General features: G+C 41.6%; 1 protein-coding gene across 1 annotated transcript in view; it reads left to right on the top strand.

Annotated features, from left to right (window-relative positions):
• KCNK10 (potassium two pore domain channel subfamily K member 10) overlaps window positions 1–23,788 on the top strand; it is a 96,373-nt gene that overhangs the window by 44,880 nt on the left and 27,705 nt on the right. Inside the window, exons 3-4 of the mRNA XM_077820393.1 lie at window positions 12,747–12,864; window positions 15,865–16,025. Coding sequence (XP_077676519.1) covers window positions 12,747–12,864; window positions 15,865–16,025 — 279 coding nt within the window. The remainder of the gene's footprint in view (window positions 1–12,746; window positions 12,865–15,864; window positions 16,026–23,788) is intronic.

The following is a 23,788-nucleotide window of genomic DNA, read 5'->3' as shown; positions in this document are numbered from 1 at the left end:
TTTGGCTCCAACTTCTCTGTGCCTCAGTTTCCACGTATCTAAAATGGGGATAATAATTGTCTGTTTCTCGGGGGGATTATAGTAATTTAGTAGTTAATGTTGTAAAAGACTATACAAATCCTAAACTCACCCAGTTGTTCACAAAATGTTTCAATGGTTGGTGACCTTACAGGTCCCAGAACAGCAGCCTATTTGGGCAACTGTCCATTGCAAAGCTTTTCTAAATTTTGGCAACACCTGGGTTCTACTCCTGCACCAGGAGGATAGGGGGATGGAACCTGAAGATTGTGTGCTTGCTCCCTTAATTGAAACGAGCCATCTACATTTGGGATGTATGCTGAAGGATCCTCATATTAACTCTCTGGGCTAGTTAGCTAGCACTAGAAGTGCTACAGTGGTGCAACTGCCCTGCTGCAGTGCAGCCAGTGAAGACGCTCCATGCCAATGGGAGGGAGCTTTCCCATCGGCATAATAAAACCACCTCTGTGAGAGGTGGTAGCTATGTTGGTGGGAGAAGCTCTCTTGCTGACATAACACTGTTCACTCCGGCGCTGAAGTCTGTGTAACTTACGTCGCGCATGGGGGTGGCTTATTCACACCCCTGAGTGATATCCGTTATACTCACATAAGTGGTAGAGTGTACAAGCCCTAAGACTCTGCATGTGTGGGAGGGCTGGCTCTAGGGGGATGCTTACTCAGAGGCATTCTGGAGGGGGCAGGATGATAACATGACTGTATGACAGGCTACGGTGTGATTCCTGAGGTGAATATGTGCTCACCCAGTTTGCTGTCGATTTCATTAGCTCAGCTGGCTGGTGGTTCCTTCAGGATCCTTCTGAGGTTTGCAAAAAATGGAGAGGGATGGGCTCTAAAAGCAGCAACTTTTGTGCTTTCAGAGACATGGTTACACTGATCATTTATAAAATCTGAGGTTGTTATGTTCATCCACATTAGAGTCCAGTGGGTTGTGACCATGGAAGGGGTAAAAGTCAGGGTTTTTCTTTAACTCAAGGATGGGTGGGACAGGAGTCAGTATTATTTTCTTAGTGAGAGGGGAGTTTGGAGGCAAAGGGCCTGATTCAAAGTTCAAAGGGCCTGAAGCTAGTACAAAGACTCCCATTGACTTCAAGAGGAATTTTGCTTGATTAAACACTGCATCATTTGGCTCTCATCTCTCACACTGACTTCAGTGGGAGGTTGGCCCAAGTCAGAACTGAATAAAAACTAAGTGAGTATCCCGTGTTTGTTCCGAAGTGGTCTCTTAATTAGTGTTATGTTTCTTTTCAATATTTAACAATTCAGTTAAGTCAATTTGGCTTTTTTCCCCACTTGTGCAATCCTCAGAGGTATAGTTAGGAATAATGAACCACATTCATCCCAAGTGGAATTCCACTACTGCCAGGGTATGTGTATGGTTCAGTCACTAAGACAGTGGGGCATGAGTAGCTCCAATGAAGACTATCCAGCAAGTGAAGAAATATATTTGAAATCAAATACCATTTTTTGAGACCTAAATCTGAATAGTCACAGAGCACCCAGCACAGTAGGGTCCCGGTCCATGACTAGGGCTCCTAGGCACTATAGTAATACTAATACTCCCACTAATTTAGTTATCCTTACTGTGTCTAGGAAACATCCATCTAATTGATGAATAGCTCAACCCTGCATTCCTGGCACAGGCAAGGGCACATTTGTCTGTATTAGAACTGTGGGATCAGGCCGTTACAGTGATGATTTTCTAACAGGGCCCTTCCTTCAAAATAGGTGTGAAGAACTGGGGATCAATTAGAAATAATGCAGGCAGGACTTTCCATAAATAAAGAGTGGGGACAAAGGGAGGGGAGTCTAAGGTTGAAGATAAAAGTGAAAGCTCATAAAATGCGCTTATTGCCACACTGATGGTGCTGATTCCATGCTGTTTTAAAATAAATTCATATAGTGAAATATGTAGCTGGAATGAAAGTCAAGTTGGAGGTCAGCAAAGGAGAGTCTGTAGTCCGTAGAGTCCCTCCGGTACTTGGGTGAAAACCTGATCAATAACCAACTTTCACTGATGTCAATTTAGCCAGGATGTCACCCCTGGGCTTTTCCTCTGCCTAAGCATTGCAGTTTCTTGGTTGGGCATGATACCCAGAGAGTGTCACCCAGCATGCCGGACTCAATAACCTTCAAGGAAAAGTCTGATTATGAATGGGGCCTTAGCCTGTCATTCTGTTTCAGCTTCACTTGGCTGCTCCCCAGGGGTTGCATGCTGGGAATTCATGAGACAGATTTATGAATCTTGATATACCCAATAGAGATGATGGAGAAGCTGATTGTGGCAGAAAAAAATGATCTGCAAAAATACAGAATTTATTTGGAAAAACTTGGGCTAATTAATTCCCACTCATATAAGACAATCAGGAAATGACAATATTAATATTTGCACTTACATGGCACCTTTCAACTAAGAATCACAAAGCACTTTACATGCACTGGACAAAATTACTGAGCTCTCTGGCTGTTCTGCGTGAGTGAAGACCCATTGATTTGGCCGATTGGTTACTATTTTTAGTACAATGGGCCTGATTCTTACATACACTATGCCCCCTTATACTCTGCCAGTATAAAGGGCCCTTAAAGTGGCTGTACATTTAATTTATGTTCACTTTAAGTTCCCTTTACATGGCTAGAGCAGTATAAAAGGTCTATAATGTAAATGAGAATCAGGCCTTATGCATGACAGGGTTTTTTTTTTACTCTTTGCCCTAAATTTCTGTTTTGTACATTGTTAAACAGCTGCCACTTGCAACAAGGGTGGCAGCACTTCCCTGATGGGTCACATCATTCATAGCAGGATGACTCAGGCATCATCTTCATCTCCAGCACTGCTCCATTTCTCTTGACCTCCCTCATTGCTATGATGCAAGGTTATGCTCCTAACTTATAAAAATGACACTATGTAGCTCTTGTATTGCACTTTTCAAGAGGAAAATGACTTGCCTAAGGTTCCTGGCAGAGCCAGGTATAGAAGCCAGCTCTCTTGAGACTTAGTCCGGTGCTCTAGCCCTAAGTCACCCTACCTAGGATAGATAGTAGTCTTGGATTAAATGGAATTTTTTCTTATTTGTTTAGAAAAAACCCAAGCAACCATAAATACAGTAAATTTAAAATGTGTTTTTGTATTTCATAGAGAGAATTATAAGTATGATTGTATGTAAGGCAGATAGACTTTTTTCCTAATCGATCAGCTCATCTATAGAGGCATTTTAAAGAAGTAGCTACCGTAGTTAGTATAAATCTAACACTTCATTCATTTTAAATTGTCAATCGACACGTTTAGGCTCAAAATTAGACAAAGGTTTATCACTATCAGAGGAGTGAAGTTCTGGAACAGCCTTCCAAGGGGAGCAGTGTGGGGCAAAAAACTTAACTGGATTCAAGACTGAGCTTGATAAGTTTATGGAGGGGATGGTATGAAGGGACTGCCTACAACGGCAACTGCCAGTAGCAAAAATCCCCAATGACTGGAGACAATGTACGAGATGGGGAGGGCTCTGTGTTACCACAGAGAATTCTTTCCCGGGTATCTGCCTGGTGGGTCTTGCCCACGGTGCTCGGGGTCTAACTGGTCACCATATTTGGGGTCAGGAAGGAATTTTCTCCAGGGTCAGATTGGCATAGACCCTGGGGTTTTTTCACCTTCTTCTGCAGCATGGGGCCTGGGTCACTTGCAGATATAAACTAGTGTAAATGGTGAATTCTCTGTAATTTGAAATCTTGAAACTGTGATTTGAGGACTTCAGTAACTCAGCCACAGGTTAAGTGTCTATTTCAGGAATGGGTGGGTGAGGTTCTGCGGCCTGCATTGTGCAGGAGGTCAGACTAGATGACCATGATGGCCCTTTCTGACTTTAAAGTCTATGAGTAATCTATGCTGGGATTCTTGTTCTGTTTAAGTGTATTTTTGTATTGGGCTAAAGTTTCACAAGACAATTATATTGTCTATATTATCTATTATTTATTTAATGAAATAACATTGCAAAATTCCATTGCTTTGTTCGGAGACTCTGAGCATCAAATGACTTGGGATGTATGACATGGTTTACAATTTAGCAAGACTCTTCTGATGCTAATGTCTGAGGCTTAATCCCACTGCATATTTGGTCCTTGTCAGGTTGATATGATTCTCTTGCTCCCTAATAAAACAGTCAATGTCACATACTAGCAGAAGCTATGAGGCATGAGGTTATCTCTGCTGTATAAGACAAAGCATAGAATCATCATTAGGTCCCTAGACATCACTCTTACTATTATTTAGATGCATTTTTTATTTGACCCATGAAAAGCAATCATTGAATTGAAGTTGATATAAAATGTTTTCAGGCAAAAATTAGAGAGCATGGTAATTAACGTGGCCACAGTTTCAGAAGCTGAACTGACAATTAAGGATGTGGAATCCAAAGAAAGAATTTATATAGGAAATGTAGGAATGCAAGAGGAAAGCATTGTAGACTAAGTTGAAATGGTGTATTAATCTTCTACATATCATTTGTTTATGTAGTGTCCAAAGTGTCTTGGATGCTTTATGGGCAGAGACCAGGTCCTCATCCCTAAGAACTTAGCATTTAAATAGAAACATAATAGGACAAGAGAATACAAAAATAAAGGGAGCTGGCAGGTAAACAAAGGATAAGGGTTACAATTATAAGGTCATGAGTTAGCTTTGATGATTCTACGCACATCCTGTTTCTTGTTATTTTGTTGGGTTGGTTAAGGTAGAGCTGGCAAAGAAATAGATTGTCTAAAAAAATTGTTGGGAACTTAATGAGTCCTCAGAACATTATTGTAGGACTGGGAATAAAGGTGAATCTACAGCAAGCATCTCTTAATCACTGAAGGGGAAAAAAACAAGGAGAGGAAGAGTCTAAAGAAGAGTTATTATCTTCTTAATAAGAAGTCATTATAATAGAGAAACAAATGCAGCAGGAACATCCTTTTGTCTGCTTGATGATAGGAATCCATTTGGAGGAGAATGATGGTGAGGGAAGCAGTGATTATAAAGTTAAACACAATCCTTGGAAGGGATTTAATAGAACTGGAAAGGAAGAAAAAAAGTGGAAGAGGTTGGTTTTTTTACTCTCTTTTTTTTTGCCAAATTTTTGCCCTTGGATAAATTTGTTCTGCTTCCACTGAATAACCCTCCAAAAGCTCAAGAGGGTTTGTGTGTTGTATTTGTCCTCTGTTGGCAAGGAAAACATTTTTTCTTGGCTTTGGACTCTTTTGAAGACGCAAAAGGAGCTAGAATACTAGTTGAGCCAAACCCAGAATCAGTCCTCTTGACATCCCATTCTACTTATCCCTCGCCCTGCCCTCAAGTCAGCAGTTCATAGCACCACCTCCCAGCTGTCCTGCTGCTTTTTTTTGCATTAGACTTTTTTTTTTATTTTTTTGATTAGACTCAAATTGATTGCCAATTAAATGGAGGTGGTTAACATATTTATAAAGGCTAGTATGCACAAACATGTGTACATATGTTTGTAGCCTGGATCAAATATATGCAGAGTGTCCACACAAGACTTGACAAATATAAGTTCTTTGATTGAATTGGCAATTGAGGGGCAAATGGCCTAGTGTAGACATATGCTGCCAGAGGATGGTTGTCTGGGTTAAACTAACTATGGTCAAGAAGCAAATGATGTTAGTGGAAAGATGGAACACACCGAAGAACTATCCAAAGGTCAGACTAGATGATCACGGTGGCCCCTTCTGACCTTACAGTCTATGAGTAATCTATGCAGGGATTCTTGTTCTATTAAGTGTAGACAAGTGCATCATCCTTAGTTGAGGGAGTTGACCCTCTGCTTGTTGACAGTTCATAATTTCAGGGTTTGCTCAGACTCTGCTGCTGATTTCCCATATGGTAAGAGGGGCCAGAAGCACCTTTCTCCATTTCTGAATATTCAGGAGGTTACATCCATTATCTCAGGTGCTGATTTACCTTGTGACCATCAGGCTCAACTACTGTAACTGTGCTTCAGAATGACAACAACTCCGAAAGAGCTCCTGCTGCTTTAAAATGTGGCTGTGCACCTGCTAAACAATATCAGGTGTTGTTAACATGTTACCTACACTGGTTCCCCATTGGATATCAATTCCAATTATAGTCTGACCCTGATCTTCAAATCAATGCCTCAAACTCAGGCTACCTATCATCTGCCTTGTCTTGTGTGACCATGAACTTCTGTAATAGGTCATGCTTTTCAGGGACAATGGAATTGTCAATGACGGGGTTAAAACTTGTGAGAGCAGTAGACTGGTCCATGGCTTTGGAATTCCTTTCCACTGGAGATTATAATGATGACCACAAAGCTCACAGCTGTTAGGACAAATGTCAACTCTGTCCTGGCTCTGTCACAGACTTCTCTGTGCCATGATTCCCAGCTTGCAAAATGGGGATAATAAAACATCCCTCCTTCACAATGGTATTGGGAGGGTCAATTCATTAATGTCAGTGAGGCACAGCAATACTCTAGTGATGAGTGTCATAGAAACGCCTATAAATAAATCTCCTCCCGAGAGCTTTCCTGCATAATAATAACAGGAAAAGAAAACCAAATATCAATAATGATTAGACTGCATAGTGGGTCAAGGTAATTCTGTAAGGCACTCCTGGAACAGTGATGAACAGGGTATACATAGAGGGCATTACCTCTGACGTAGGTGAGGATATCAAATGCAGGTGGAGAGATTACTGTGCCAATCTGTATGCCTCATCAGAGCCACTTACAATACAGGATGATAGAAAAGTGAGTATGCAGCCTGCGAGGGGACGTGGTATGTGCTATTATGGAAATGAAACCAGGGAAAGAACTAGGATATTTAATGTACCAGCAGAACTGCTAAAACTGGTTGATGACTGTGGTATTGATCTCATGTGGAAAAAATTGCAATGATGTATGGATGACTAGAAATTGGCCAGACAATTGGATGAAGGGAATCTTTCTGCCCTTATCAAAGAACAGGGATATAACAGAGTACCGTATCTTCAGCCCATCTCCTTGATATCATACATGAGTAAAGTATTGCTCTACATAATTCAGGGTGGCATGAAGTGAATTATAGAAGCAGATCTACCACCATCAGCAGCTGGTTTCAGAGAGGAACAAAACACACATGATTAAATCATGACTATCTGTGTCAGGCGCTATGACTCTTGAATCCAGGCCCAGGGGGTGGCCAACCAGCCTTCCCCTCTGCTTTACCCCACAGCAAGTCCAGATGAGGGAACTGTAGCTAATACCTCACCCCCAGAGGCTATACCTGTTGACTCAGCAGGGTCAGGTGACTAGCAGCAGACTGCTGATTGGTTACCACCATGCACAAAGCTTCCTGTTCTTGTCCCACCATTTGTCTGAGAAACTACTTGATGGGCAAGCTGCTGACTAGACCCCTGAGACCAAATTCCCGTCTTCTTGCCTGGTTCCTGCTCTTTGCTCCTGTTACCACAGCTTTATCCTAGTTCCTGCCTCCTGGCCTGGTTTCTGCTTTTTGCTCCTGTACTGCTCCTTGTTCTTGGTTCCTGCTTCCTAATCCTAATTCTAGTGACTGACTCCAGTTTGACTTTTGGCGTTACTTCTGTCTCTGATTGTGGCTTAATCCTTGGCGTATCTACTGACTTTGACCCTGGCACTGACCCCTGGCTTGGCTTCTCACTCTGGCTTTGACCTTTGATGTGACTTTTGACAGTGACCCTGACTACGCTCCTGTCTCTGACAACTATGTCAGAGCAGCCTATTACTGGCAATGACAATCTGTCATATCACTGAAAAATGTAGAGAGTATAATTGCCCCATTAATTATGTTTCATTGACTACTTCAAATCATCTGATACCCTCAGACATGACCGTCTCTAGGGGATACTAGCAGATGTGGCGATTCTAAACGTTGAATAGAACACATCACAATTCTCTACTGTCAACAAGAGAGCACAGTGTGAACAGCAGCAGGTGACAGTGAGTGGGCCAGGTGAGGGACAAGGCTGTGCTTTGTGCCTAGGTCTTTTCAACATGTATGCAGAATTTATCATGTGACAAGCCTTGGAAGGTTTTTATAAAGTGCATGGAGCTGGGGTTTCCTTTGGTGGACACCTCTTAACTGGCCTCAGATTGCTGAGGATGTGATACTCTTTGCTACAACCATTGATGCAATGCAGTGAATGTTGGAGTCTGTAAAAACAGTTAGTGAGGATATGGACTATTCCTGAACGTGGCAAAACAAAATGCATGTATATTGATACAATCAATAATAACAGGATGAAAGTAGACATCACAATCAATGGTCAAACTGTAGAGGAGGTATATGAATGTATTTATCTGGGATCATACACATCCAACCAAAGAAGCTGCTCCAAAGAAATCAGAAGAAGACTAGGGATGGCTTGCCCAGTCATGGCCTCCCTTACGGAAGTATGGAAAAACTGCGGTAGTTGGAAACGTATGCAGGTTCGACTGGTGAAAAGCTTCTTCTTTTTCCATAGTGACTTAGGGATGTGAATTCTGGGAAACTAATGCTGCTGAGAAGAGGAAACATGAAGCCTTTGAGATGTGGTGCTGGGGAACTCTTGCGTATCTCCTGGATGAACACTTAGATTAGAAATATTATTGGAGAGAAGTGGACTCTGCTCTTGGAAATCAACAGACACAAACTTATGTACTTTGGTCACATGATCAGGCATAGAGATGGAAATAACTTTCTCAAAGTTGTCATGGAAGGAATAGTGATGGATCATCATAGTAGGGGATGACCAGCGAGGAGATGGATAGGAGGTGTGCAGCGTATCAGTGGGAGGTCAGCTGTTAAGTGTTAAAGTTAGTGATGGATCAAAAAGACTTCTGAAAATTATTCTATGAGGTCACCAGGATTTAGACATAAATAAATGGACTTTACTTATTCTTTTACAGGTGAGGAAACTGAAGTATAGATAGGTTAAATTGGTATCCCAAGCCAAAAACTGCACCCAGTTCTCCTAATGGCCAGCCCTGTGCTCTAAACACTTGACAGTGATTCCTATCTAATATCCATCACCACTCTTAAAATGCATAGGCCATGTGAGAAAAAGCAATTTCAGTTACCCTTCCAGCCAGTGTATTCCCCTATAATTGTACTATAAGCCAGGTTGTTAAATGAGGTCACCCCATCACCACCACATGAGTTGTGCCCTTGAACAGCTTTTTGCTGTTGTATGTGTCTGAACTTCTGTAAAGACACAGCTGTGCTAAATATCTTAGTCCTGAAATGCCTTAGTCCTTGTCTTGAAATGTCTCTTCTGATTTTGGAGAAGTGGTTTGTACTGGTGCCTTATGGGCTAGGAGTAAAAAGCATAATTCCACAGGAACATGGAGCCAAGATTAGAGCTCTGAATAAATGGTGAATGTTTTTCTGTAAAATTATGTCTGAATATTTTCAGCTTTGTTGCAGGCATTTTCCTCCCCCTCTAATTTGGCTTCTGAGCAAAGGTTTTGATCACATGGAATATTTGCACTGAAAAAAATGAACATTGAAAATTTGAACTTCTAAGCCACCTACCACTCTGAATTTTCAAATGAAAAGCAACGTACCACTTAGAAGCCACCTATTAAGGGTTTTTTTTATATAGCACTTTTATCCAAAGGGCTTTACAATAGTTAGCTAACAGTACAAACATCATTTGGAAAGATCATTAAGTGGTCCACCGAGACCCTCAGCAATTTTCAAGTGGTCCGCGAAAAAAAAGATTAGATTAACCTACTATAAAGTAAGTGCACAACTGATTGGAAAACCGTACTCAGAGAGTAGTTACCAATGGTTTACAACTGAGCTGAAGGGCATATCAAGTGAGGTCCTGCAAAGATCTCTCCTGAGGCCATTTCTATTCTGTTCAATATCTTCATAAATTATTGGGTAAGGCATAGAGAAAACACTAATAAAGTTTGTAGGTCAACTTCTAAGCCACCTACCACTTACCATTTTCAAATGAAAAGCCACTGAAGATTGATATATGTTTTTGCCAAGATGGAACCTTTTTTCAAGTCTATAAGAAATGCTTTGGGGGGGAGGGATAGCTCAGTGGTTTGAGCATTGGCCTGTTAAACCCAGGGTTGTGAGTTCAATCCTTGAGGGGGCCGTTTAGGGATCTGGGGCAAAAATTGGGGATTGGTCCTGCTTTGAGCAGGAGTTGGACTAGATGACCTCCTGAGGTCTCTTCCAACCGTGATATTCTATGATTCTATTAAGAGAAACCCTTTTACTGTGTGAGTACTTAAATGGCTTGGATTCTGGGTACTTTAGAGACCCACTCTTACCTACAGCAATTGAGATCCGTGGAGGCATTTGAGCTAGAATCCCTAGTTTAAATGGGAAGAGGTTGCTGACAGAGCCTTCTTAGTGAGGGGCTTTTGACTCTGGAGCTTTCTTCCCTCTACTCCAGAGGAGCCAGAGTCTGCAGATCTTCACAGCATGTTGCAAAGCCTGTCTATGCTTTCACTGAGGGGATGGGGAGAGAGTTCTCAGTCCTGCTGGACTGGGTGGGCTGGGAGAGCTTTATCATTGAAAGTACCCCTGTTTTGAACCCTGTGTGTCCCTTATACATAGAATGTTATGTTTCATGCACCAAGAGCATGGATAATTGCTTGTTTAGAAATCAAAATAGGTCAATCAGGTTTTAAAGATGGAAACAAATGCAGTTCTGAGATATGATGGATGGAGGTATGCACTCATGTGAAGGGTTGAAGACTAAGCCTATGGGGCTGTCCTGCACCATGGCTTCCAGACGGGCATTGCAGACAAAATATCAAGCATATAGGTGTGGCTGACAGTGTTAAAAGCAGCAGATAGGTGAAGGAAGATGAAGCTAGAGTACAGCAGCAGAAAGGTCATGGGCATGGTAGACACAAACCATGGAATGACGAGCTGGTTGATGGCAGTGGGCAGTGTTGAAAGCGAGGTGGCTAGAAAGTGGCGATTCAGATGGGGACAGATGAAAGAAGGGGCAATGTTTAGTGAAGATAAAGGCCAAATGATCAGTTGGTGGGAATGTTGATCTTGAATTGAAGGAGGCTGAACAAGGAGGTGAGGTGGGAAGCCAACAAGCCAGACAGGTTGTCAGCATGGAAGTTGAAGTCACCAAAAATAAATATCAGAGATTATATTTAGAGGGAGATGCAAATCAAAGGGGAAAGAGATTGGAGGGAGTCATGGTTAGAGTAGATAACAGCAACATGGAGTGGGAAAGGAGAATAAAGTCTAATGGGGCTCCAATGAGAACAAGTGGGAAGAGATAAGAGGGAGGGGTTGAAAGTGGCAGGAGGGGGAGAGGAAAAGCTTGACCCCCTCACTGTGAATCGTTTGGGGATGATTCATGGTAGCGAGTGTTTGAGAGGCAGAGATCAAGGTTGTGAAAGTCCAGATCATGACAGAGTGGGGGGATCTAGGTTACTGAGTGTCCCAGGCAATGGAGAGCATGAGAGATGTAGGAGTTGTGGATAGTGGCGATCTCTTCAGAGATGGAACAAATGTTCCAGAAAGAGAGTAGGGGAGACTGCCAAGGGAGGTGCCAGTAGAGCAGAGGTGGGGTCAGAGACAGGTACAGAAGGGGCAGGGAGGGAAGGAAGGTTGCAGTTGGGTGGTGTCACTGGATTTGTTAAAAACAAGAAGTACTGGAGTTATAGATTAAACGTATCAGTCCAGGTATTTCCTTGCTACATGGGAAGACTTCACACCTCAGTAACCCCCAGACGCTAAATGCCTTCTAGAGTTGTGACTATCCCCTCAGGGTACATGAAGTCACATAACTGTACTGATATATAAATATGCAGAGAATACAGTAATCTGAAGGGGGTTTCTGTGTTAACCTCCGCTGCAGTTGTAATCCAAGTCCTACCGCCAGGCCACCTGCAGACTTTTTTTTGGCATGGCATGGAGAACGATCCAATGACCATACATGAAAAGCTCCATACTGCTAGTGTTTATATGCAGCACTGCCATCTACAGTATGGGATCAGACCTGCTCAGCTGTGTCATGGCTACTGATGAAGGCTAATTGAGTTTTATAGCAGATGGCAGGCACCTGTGCTATTAAGACAGGAGGATCAATCACCATGAGTGCTGTGAAATCCCAAGGGTTCATGGTGTGCATTATAGTGGCAATTGGGAAGTCCTAGGTGGTCACAGATTTCTTTCAATATATTTTTATTAAGGAGTCCTTTTTGTTTGTTTCAGATTAGGTATTCTGCATTTTATTTGGTATCTGATATATTAATAACTTAATGTAATTTATTTAATTGCCTGATAATTAAAACCCTTGACTGACTAGATTTAGTTGACTCAATAAGCATTGTTTCTATTTACTACCCCCACTGTCACATTTAGCATCCACCTCATCCCTGTCCACCATTAGAGAGTCTTTTCCTCTGCAGCTTCTGCCTCTGGAACAGCATTTCTGCATCTCTCTACTGTACCAATTCTCCGTTTGATTTCAAGCCTCATTGTATCTTTCCTCACTTGTCTGTGCCTCTTCACTTTTCTTCCCCTTTCATATTTATTATTGAACTCTGTAGAATACTTTGGGGACACAATTTGTATGGAGGATGCTACTGTACTTAGAGCATCAATTACAGAATTCAGATCCAAGCTTCCCCACTGGTGTGTGGAGCTGGGGTTCCTGTCTTTAACTGTACCCTATCTGAGAAGGCACTTTGCAGGCTGACTTGTTATCTCTTTCCTTGCAGCATGCCATTGATGCAGATAACGCAGGAGTCAGTCCCATAGGAAACTCTTCTAACAACAGCAGTCACTGGGATCTTGGAAGTGCCTTTTTCTTTGCTGGAACAGTCATCACAACCATAGGTATATTTATATTTTAAGGGAAATGGTGACATTGAGAAGTGGAGAGCAAAATAAGATTTATTAAATCTCAGAGAGACAGGCAAAGCAGCAGAACTGCACTCTTGGGTTTCAGAGTAACAGCCGTGTTAGTCTGTATTTGCAAAAAGAAAAGGAGTACTTGTGGCACCTTAGAGACTAGCCAATTTATTTGAGTTATGCTCAAATAAATTGGTTAGTCTCTAAGGTGCCACAAGTACTCCTTTTCTTTTTGCACTCTTGGGGGCACTTTCACTGTATCATTGTGTAGTGTATCTGACACTGAGCTGTGGGGTGCATATCCGGAACTACTTATATAATGAGAATCCAAGAAAGCAAGACTGAACCAGAAATCAAGTACTGCAGAAATGTTCACAGTTCTGTAACCCTGTTACTACTAGTACAGGTGGCTGCCTACTTGGCCATGGCTACGCAAGCCAACCCTGTCTCTGAAGGTCAAGCACAAGTGCCAGATGCTTCACGTGAAGCTGCAAGAAACTCTGCAGTGGTCACTAATGGAATAACTTTCCCATAAGGGTAATTTCTTTCTAACCACACCAGTCTATGGTCGGCGTATGCCCTGAAGCATGAGGGTTTATATCCCTCATTAATTTTTCAAATCCTAGCTATTTTAACCGGGGCTATACTCAGTGTCCATATAAATATCTAATCCTTCTTAAAATCCTACTAAGCTTTTGGCCTCAATGATACCTGGTGGCAATGAGTTCCACAAGTTAATTATGCATCGTGGAAAAAATAACTTTCTTTTACCAGATTTTAAATTGTTGTCTTTAAATATCACTGAATGTCTTCTTATTCCTGAATTATGTGAAAGGCTAAATAGGAATGCCAAATTTACCTTTTCTATGCCACTAATATTTGTATTAATCTGTCAGGTTCCCTCTTACTTGTATCCTCCTAAATAGCCCCGATTTTTTCAATCTCTCTATTTATGAATGAAATCTTTACCCCCTAATGACTTTTGTCACCTCTCTCTGTACTACTTCTTCTGAGGACACTCAGTTGATGATCTTTGCCTTTACCAGTAGCTTATATTTCTGTGGAAAGTCAATAACTGAGGTGTTCCTCATATGAATTCATTTTTATGTGAAAAAATGTTTGGGAACTTCATAAATGGCATATTACATTTCATAGCCCTGATTTAGAAAAGCATTTAAACATATATTTAGGCTCTGTTGACTTCAGTAGGATTTAAGTACATGCTTAAAGTCAAGCATGTACTTAAGTGATCTTTCTAAACAGGGATACTTTCCTGAATCAGGCCCTGTTGATTGCATCAATTAGGGCCTTGGTTACGAAAATCAGCACTAGGATTTACCAGTTAGAATGTTGAATCTAATCTGATTTTTCCTTTATATTTTTAAATAATCCATTTGTAGGTGTGTGCTAATTTTCGGAGTAGTCAAGCAACAAACCACTATAATGAAAGGGTTTTAATGGAGATCCTAAAATAATCTTAACTGTAATGGTGCAGGTGTTACAGTTATAATTCTTGTTTCCTCTCTTTAATGGTAACCATGCTTCCCAAACAGAGACACAATGGACACTGAAGTCATAGAGCACTATATAGAGGCACATGGAGAATGGGGAGAAAGGGGGTGTCTGTGCAGACTGCAGTGGCTGTAGGTGTTTCACTTGTTTGCACAGAGGCATTATCGCTCTTCCTCCCCTAGGGGAAATGCACTCACTCTCAGCCTTGGCTACACTTTTAGAAATGTCACAGCGTGTTCTCCTCCTCTGCACACCCAAGGCTCCTGGCACCTTCCACCTGCTAAGGGGACAAGACCTTCCCTATGCTTTCCTGGCAGTCCTCTCTAGAAAGTCCAATACTTCTGCCAGGACTAGCCTTCCACTGCCCCCTTGCACTCTATCTGTAGTAAGATTGTGGGAACCTTTGGGCAAGGGGCTCCCTGCATTTTACAGCAGTTGATAAGAGAGTTGCTCTCTGTAGAAAACAATATCCCGACTCTCTGTAGAAAACAATATCCCGAAGGACTCCTACACTGAAAATAAAAACCTTATGTCTATGCAAGGATCTCAGAAATTTGGATGGAGTTCTGAGGTTTGGAACCAGAACTGAAGTCCAAACCAAACTTGCCCAAAGGTGTTCAGACTGAACAGAGAACAGGTAATGATGTGTTAATTAGTGTTTGTGCTCTGTTGAGGCAGCTCTGTGAGTTACCTTAACAATGGCCAACATGAAGACATATAGAAGTCTTTATTACCACGTTAACAATGCTATTTAAATGTAAATAATCTCCAGAGGGAATTCTTAAAGAGCTGCTTGTGAAAGTCCATTAAAATTCAAATAAAACTTAAGGTTTTTTATTATTAAATTGAAAAGAAGAGTGAATAGAATAATAGAATATCAGGGTTGGAAGGGATCTCAGGAGGTTATCTAGTCCAACCCCCTGCTCAAAGCAGGACTCCAATAAAAGGAGTCCTTGAAGCCTCATGTTAGCACAGCAGTAAGGACTGGAAATGGCAATTCGTATAATCTGTGATAAAGAGTCTATGTAATTCAGAGCTGAAAACTGGGAATGAGAATATTCAGGTGAGTCATCCTCCCATCAGGAAGCAATTGATAGAGTTCAAATGCAGCAGCAGCATGGAAGAGATAGGCTAGGGCTCTAATCTAAAGGTTTCCTGTAGCGTATTGTGCAGCTGCCATGCTGAGTAAAAGTAGCCCACTTACTCAAACAACAGCTTTAATTAGGAAGATGAGCCCAGAGAGAAATAGTAGTAACTGAGGGTTACGTGTGAATAACTAACGATGGTTTCCAGTGGGCACCACTAAAAAGGCTGGACTGACTTCTGTTCAACGGGCATAATGTGGTGGAGAGCATGTAAGGAACCTTCCTATTCTTGCTCAGAAACCATCTGCAGTCAGGGTGTGGTGTATAGGTACCTGCACAAGAGGCCATGTCTGAATTGTGAAGTTATGATGATAATTTTTCTCTCCAGGGTATGGGAACATCGCCCCAAGCACTGAAGGAGGCAAAATTTTCTGCATTTTGTATGCCATTTTTGGGATTCCACTCTTTGGCTTCTTGCTGGCTGGAATTGGAGATCAACTAGGAACCATCTTTGGGAAAAGTATCACAAGAGTGGAGAAAGTTTTCCGAGTAAGATCATGGTTGAAAGTCTTTGCTGGTGTGGCCTACCTTGTTTAATCTCAAATACTATTAATGTTACACAGGATCTTAGAAAGTTTTGCATGTTGGGCACAAATATCTTTAATTGCATAGCTTGTTTGTGTGATCTACGTTTTCTGCATCGAAAATGAAGAAAAAGTGAGACAGATTCTGTGGGACCAGGTATACAGAGTAACTCTCAGTTGCATCAGTACTGAAAACAGAAAGATTTGGAAAGCCTGATTTCTGGGGTGAACTATATAGAACTCAGGGAGAGAGATAGCTGAAAGGTATCTATATAGAGAATAACAGACATATGGGGCCAGATCCACAGTTGGTGTAAATTAGCATAGCTCCACTGACTGTGATGGAGCCAGCTGAGGATCTGGTCCATAGTTCTCCCCTTCTCTATGGCTTTTATCACATTTGGGTACTACTTACACATTTAATACCAATTCCTAATTATACAAAATGTTCTGAAGTTGAATGGCCCTAGTGCAATGACCCCCAACTTACTGTCCCTGGTGTGATCCATTCTGTTGAATTATATCCCCCATGGAAGTACATCAGACACTTCCCCTGGGAGTGGTATCACAGCACTGGCTAATGCTGCTTTGCTAACATAGTGGTTTCACTTCAAGGATTCCCCTTTTAGATGCAGGACTTCCAGGAATGATGTGACCATATTGTAGTTCCCTGGTATGTGGCATAACTGGAGGTAAATCCTGTCTGGGGGATGTGGTAGGTGAGGGGTTGTCCAGGCTGACTATTTTAATAAGCCTCCATCTCTAAAACATTCCCACAGATACAAGGCAAAATACTTGTAGCTGATTTTGGAACTAAAGTAATTGAGCATTAGACTGGAGTATAAGTAATTTCTCTGATTAAACTATCTGTGAAATGTCCCAGTCCACACCTTAGTAATATCTTTTGGCCTCCATTTTCAAAAATGACTAGTGATTTTGGATGACTCAATTTTTACATGCCTGACTAGAGACAGCTACAAAAGGCCTGATTTTCAGAAACTGCTGGGCATCCACTTCCTGAAAATCTGATCCCTCGTAGATGTCTCAAGTTGGGAACCCAAAAATCAAGGGACCCAAAATTGCTAGTCACTTTAGAAAATTTAGGCCCCTTTGGTCATATTTTCTGTTGCATCCAGTTTACTTCAAATCACTCCTGGGAGCATTCCAGTGTGGTTCTTCCAGGGAGAAAACTTACCCACTGGTAAGCTATCGATTTGGGAATCCTGAAACCTTGGCTTTATTCCCAGATCTGCCATAGACTTGCAGGGTGACCTTGGATAGACTCCTTAAACTCTCAGCATCTCAGTTTCTCTCTCTGTAAATATGATGATAATTATATGTACCCATCTTTTAGAATTACTTCAAGATCTAAAGCTGAATGGAATTGCCACTACTGCCTTTGGAGTATTATTCTCCCACCCCACCATAGTACCTTTTCCTTTTCTTGATTGGACGCCTTTGCTCCTTGTTTCTCTCTCTCTCCAAACCATTCCCCCTGTCTTGGTATTTGCACCTTTCCAAAATCTTGTATTGCAGAGCTGCACAGATTTAATCCTTTTACTTTTTCCTCAAATTCATCATTTCAACTGATTAATCATTTTTGTTGCTTTTGTTCTGAAGTTCTTCAGATTTGTCCCTGTGTGGCACTGAGGTGGGACAGCTGAGTACAGTATTCTAAGTGGAGTTCTAGGGTTCCCAAACATCCCAATAACATCTCAACAGACTAATCTGAGGAGTCACCTGACATCAAAACTGACATTTCATGTTACCAGGCATTTTGAAGCTGTAGCCAAAAGGGTGGGCAGAATAGAGATGAGGGACAATTTAGCTCAACCTAGAAACGCTAAAGATATTTTTTACTTCCTTAATGGCAAAGTAAATGCTTAACTAACTTAGGGCTTGTATTCCTCCCAGTACACCCCTTGAGTAAATGGGCTGTGCACTGCAGAGCTCTGTTGGTGATGTGATCCTCTCAGCACTGTAGCTGTTACTGCAGTCTAGGGCTACAGTAGCCCTCTGCTCCTTCTGTTCACCATCCCCTGCAAAGAGAAAGGATGGTGGAGCTGTTTATTCATGGATGTATTGACTCTGCCCCTCAGTGCTCCCTCAGCATCCCCCAGGCATCAGTGTGCTAGGATCCCCCACTACAATTATGCTCCAATGTGTGTGAGTGTGCATGGTTTCCCTGAATCCTGCTTCCACGCCCTGTGCAGTGGAACTGCACTGGTTCACCTGGATGTGGGTTGTTTCGTGGCTGTGTAGAGAGCTGGGGAGGGTGACAGGATTTACCTGCACTGCAGAGTTCTTATCATCCAATTCCTTCTCTTAACAATCCTGTTGCTCATTGCAACAGCATTACCATGAACAGCTGTCCCACACCATGTGGTAGGCAGCTCACCTCTGACATCCCAGAGCATATCTGGAAAGGCAAAAGGATGCTTTCTTCCTGAGGAGTCACACTAGCACAGTTGGTTGTCTGACAAGATCTGGGCATCCTCACAAAATCTCATTTAGATCTCGGCATAGATTAGAACCTGAGAACACCACATTTCCCTTGCACACTAAACAGCCCATGTGCGCTGCACTTAGAGTCATTTCAAGAACAGTTCACACTCGGGGCGGAGGGAAGAAGAGAGCTGCTCTTATGGAATGTGCGCTACGCCTGCGTTATTGACAGTGCGTTTCGGATGCGTGCCACTGTTCAGCTGGTATTCCAAAAGCAATTCTGGCACTACGTCTGAACGTATAAATAGCCACCAAAACAGCCATTCATTTGCTTGCAACGTATACATTTGTTGATTCCTATTTAAGAGCCTTAATTATCCTTTAACAGCACATTCAGTTTGGGTTTGACAGGGAAGTCACTGAGGGTTAAATAAATACTAAGGGCTAAATTTTCCTCTACTGTGTGGGTGCACTAGTGAGCAGGGGGCCATAGGGAGCCTCTTCTCCCCTGTACAGGCAGAAGGGCAGGATTTCTCCTTAGTGCTGGAGAGCACTAGGTGGTAGAACCTGGCTGCTGGGCCATTCGCTGCAGCCTCAGGAGGTGTGATCTGCTGGAAAAGGGCTGTGTTCACACCTACCACCCAGCTGGTGTGTATGCTGTGGTCACTAGCATTCTTACGCAGGGTCACCTGCTGCTGGTTCAAACCAGTATAAAAATGCACCCTGTGTAATCACCCCAGAGGCCTATCTGAGGGAATCATGGATAAATACGATTTCTAGTAATGAAGGTAATAATAATCACTTTGATCTGACAGTGCTTTCTAGGCACTTCAGAAACTAACTTGACGTCAAGGTGGCATAAAGCCATAAGCTTAATAACAACACTTCTACATTCGTAAAGCATTCTGTGCACAGCCCAAGGTTGCTTCTGTGATAAACATCAGTGATTTAAGAATCCTTAGCATTAAAAGCAAACCATTTTCTTTTAGTCTGTTCCTATACACACATAGAGACTGTGAGCTACTAAAAGTAGAAGGAAATGTATTTCACAGTCCCTCTGCTACCGAATGTACCCCCCACCATTATCATAAAGTTAATTTAGGGCAAACTAGACAGCTGTCTAATTCAGATCGTTAAAGACAGTTTAGAATCCAAGTTGAAAGAAGATCCAATGAGCATATTGGAGTAAACTTACTCTCAGTCTTAAAGTTCAGTAAAAGACCATTAACATCTATGAGCTGTGTTATGCCTCTAAGATAGTGGTTTCTCAATCTTTTTTCATTTGCGGACCCCTAAAATTTTTGAATAGAGATGTGGACCCCTTTGGAAATCTATTGTCTGTGTAGTTGAATTCTGTTCAGTCAGTGTTCAGTCTAAGTCTTTCATGGACCCTTTAGACACAGTCTCCAGACTCCCAGGCATCCACAGAGTCGCAAACCACAGGTAGAGAACCACTGCTCTAAAGCATAGCACAGCGTTGGGAATGGTGCAGAGGTCCACTGCCCCAGTTTGAACTCTGGGATGTATTATGTGTAGGCAAGCTGTCCCTGGTTGAAATGGAGGGACTTAACAGATCTAATACATCTGTTACCTGTCCTTCAGGGTTTCAACTTTGATATGCCCTTTTGATCTTCCCTTATGAAGTCTGACATAGATACATGAGGTCTGGCCTTAAAGTTCTTTGAAAGTAGCATTCACTATTATTCTCTAAACAATAGTAGGTTTAACACAGGGTTGCTCAAACATCTTGTCTGCACTTCCATTGAACTTTGGAATAATCCCGTGAAAAGTAGCTCCTAGTAGACAAATAAGAAAAAATCATACTAAAAAGCTGATTAACTCCTTTCTTCTACTGTTTTCTAAACAGATAGCATTTATTTCACGTTCTGTGAACTTGTTTCTTCTGTGTCTTCCTGGATACATCAGATCTGTTTTCCTTGCTCCACTCTCCCTACCCCCACTGCCTCATCTGCCCTGTCAGTAGAGATCTGTGGCCACTTTGAACTCATTTCCTATAGTATATCTCTTTTGTACTCTCGAGAGTAGAAAATGAGGTAAAAGTGATTGCTGGAGCAGACACTAGTACAGGAAGGCAGCTACTGCAGGATGAAGCAGTTTAAAATCACTTATTTCCCCCCTTTTAGTACCTTCCTTCTTTCCTCCACATTTGCCGTTTTACCTGTCGACTTGCTCCTTTTCATTCTCTCATTTGTTTCCTTCTCTTCCTGTTCTCTCTGTAACTCCCACTTGAAACTTGTAATATTATTTGAGAATCAGATCCCAGTGGAATTCTTAAGCAAAGATTCATTTCAAACGAGACCTGCAACTTCCTCAGCACTATTGAGTATTGTAGCCAGGCTCGGGGTAAGTGGTGGTTACCTTTGAAGTATCCTGGTTGTCTCTTCTCTAGTAGTGTAATGTCAGGATCCAGAGACCCTGCTTGTTTCCCATCTAGCAGGAATTACTCACTGCTTAGACCTCTGTCAGATCTAAACTTGCATCCATTTTTTTTCTCTTTGAGGAGCTGAACCACACACATACACAGATGGGAATATTCTCAAACACAGAAGTCAAATCCAGGTCAGAATTTAGCCATGACAATGGTGTTACTGTGGATTTACACCGATGAGATCAGAAAGTGACCCATAGTTAATTAAATATAAAGTGGGGAAATCTCACTTTTAATCTATACTGAAACATTCACTAGGAATCACCTAAATGCATCCTGGAATGTCTGAAGCTGGATGCCCTTTCCTCCAGTTTATTTTTCAAAGTAGTAGAAGCTGTGCCCTATGCTTGACAGTCCCAGTCCAGGATGGACTGAATTAGTGTTTAAATAAGTGAGAAGCTTAACATGTCTACTTCCCAAGTAGATCCTGATATATAGAATAAATCAACATTTACCTGTGTCTATATGAAGTTCTATTACATGTATGTTTTGGGCCAGTATCAATGTATATTAAACCACATACTCAAAAATCCTCAAAGGATCAAATACTTTTGCAATCTTGTTTTGAGAACAGTGTTACTCACTGAACTTTCCTGTGAGTAGAAGTCACATCATCTATGTGAATTCAAGAACTGCAACAGCAGGGTGAATCAGAACAATGATCCATCTCTCTAATCCAGTATCCTGTCCCTGATGTTGGCTGATGGGCAGATGTGTCTGGGAAGGTATAAAGCCCAGCATAATGCACTGAATGTGCAATATTATTCCATGAGTGTATAAGATTAATCAATTGAGACTTCGGTCTCCTAAATTGTTAGTCTGGTACTTTCCACCAACATTTATTTCAGCAAAAGAAAATCATTGACAAAAGTTGGATCAGCCACTGTTGAAAAGAACCGGTTAAATCATAGCATTTAATCTCAACATTTTCATTTCTGAAAACTAGTCATATTAGCAGGATCAGAAAGAGATACCATCTATTTAATCCAGCAAAGTAGCGAGTGCTGTGATAGTTTTAATTTGAATTCCTTCCCACTGGTGAGAGTGACATTTCTTTTCCTGATTAACTTGTTAAGTCAATTGTAGAAACCTTTGAGGTAGAGATGATGTAAACCATAGTCTCTGGGAAGAAAATACTTCTGGCAGACACAAGGTTACCTTGCTATTAAAAACCAAAAAGATGATGTAACCCTTGGAGAGAATCATTACACAAAGCCTTGAGGTAAACTGACATGAAACACTTTAATTTTGATTCTATGATTCTCTCTGGATCCATAGCAGCAATTGGGGATTTGCTTCTTTGAGGTTATTTCTTTTTTTGCTTCCCATATAGCAGAGTATCTTGCTTAGAAAGAGTAAACTGTGGGGAGAGAGCTTGTATGGACAGAAGGTAGTTTGTTAGTGATCAGATTTATAAGACCACACTAGCACCAAGTGCAAGTGGTTTTGAACACAGTTTCACCAGACTGTCTGGTCATGCGTTAACTGTCTACCAGTTTAAAGATCTGGCCTAGAACATCTACAGTACAATTCCATGAGCAAGGTCAGATGCATTAAACAGAAATAGGCCTAAGAAAGTTATGTGAAATTCATTCAAACTAAAGATGGTCCTGAACCCAAACCTCAGATCTGAACACCCCTGAACGCTGGGGTGATTGAAAACCAAACCTAGATACAGATCCAAGTTTTGCAAATGGTCCCTTGTCTTGAAAATTGGCTAAATCAAAACCCTGGATCCAAACATTCCCCAAAAATCTAAGAATTCAAAATCCAAATGGGATCAAAAATTCAGAGGTTCAGATCTGAGGTTCAAAGTCTGGGCCATCTCAGATTTTTATATATGATTACCATGATGCATGACAAACTTCCTCTATTTAAACCTTTCTTATTCCTTCCCCAGGCATGGATGCAGAGGGGCTCCTCTGAATTATTAGCACTAGTTAGTTTAGTTCAGTAATAGACAAATTGTGTGAAATTTCTAAAAGTAGTATTTAGTGACTGGGCTGGATTGGTTACTGATTCTATCAGTTAATACACCCATCCCATACTCATCACCTTAGTGGCTGAGCTTCTGATAGCCAAAGCCAGGCAGTTTTCCAGATAAATCCAGCAGGACTGAAGTAAAGTTCCAGTAGTTTCTTGAAAGGTAAATTTCATTGCAGAAGCAGAATATGACACGTCACCTTTTGTCCCCTGAAATTTTCTGCATTTCCATGAAGAAGGCTCTGTGACTTTTTGATTTTACAGTTCCCACTGGACGACTTCATTTCTTGAAAGTAGTTACCTTATTCTAACTCCTTGGCTGGCATGTGCACAGGGCAAAAGTTTATTCTTTGATCTACACTATAGATCTTATTTTGCCCTTGATCCCAAGACAAAACTTCCACTGACTCCAGCTCAGGTTTAACAGAAAGTGTAGATCAGAGAGATCTGTATTGAAGATAGGAGATCTGCAGTGAGGTGGTAAAAGAGCTGTTCCTTCATATGGTTTGTAGTTGGACAGACACTCAAATACCAACAAAAATGGTCCATTGCTAATATGTTAACCTGCATCATTCTGCAAAGGTGAGACCTAATAATGCAGTTTGTCACATAAAATAATAATAATAATACCTAGCTTTTATCTAGTGCTTTTAGCAGTAGATCTCAAAGTGTTTTACCAGTGAAATCAGGACCATTGTCCTCATTGTACAGATAGAGAAACTGAGGCACAGAGAGGAAGTGACTTGCCCAAGGTCACCCAGCAGGCTAGTGGACAATCCAGGAACAGAGCTTGGGTGTCCTAAGTCCCAGTTTAATGCTCAGCCCATTAGGCAACATTGATTCTCAGAAAG

This window comes from Eretmochelys imbricata, chromosome 6, assembly GCF_965152235.1.
Source record: "Eretmochelys imbricata isolate rEreImb1 chromosome 6, rEreImb1.hap1, whole genome shotgun sequence".
In the NCBI taxonomy this organism is placed as follows: Eukaryota; Metazoa; Chordata; order Testudines; family Cheloniidae; genus Eretmochelys; species Eretmochelys imbricata.
Note: the sequence above shows the minus strand (reverse complement) of the source record. Positions and strands in the feature narration are given on the sequence as shown.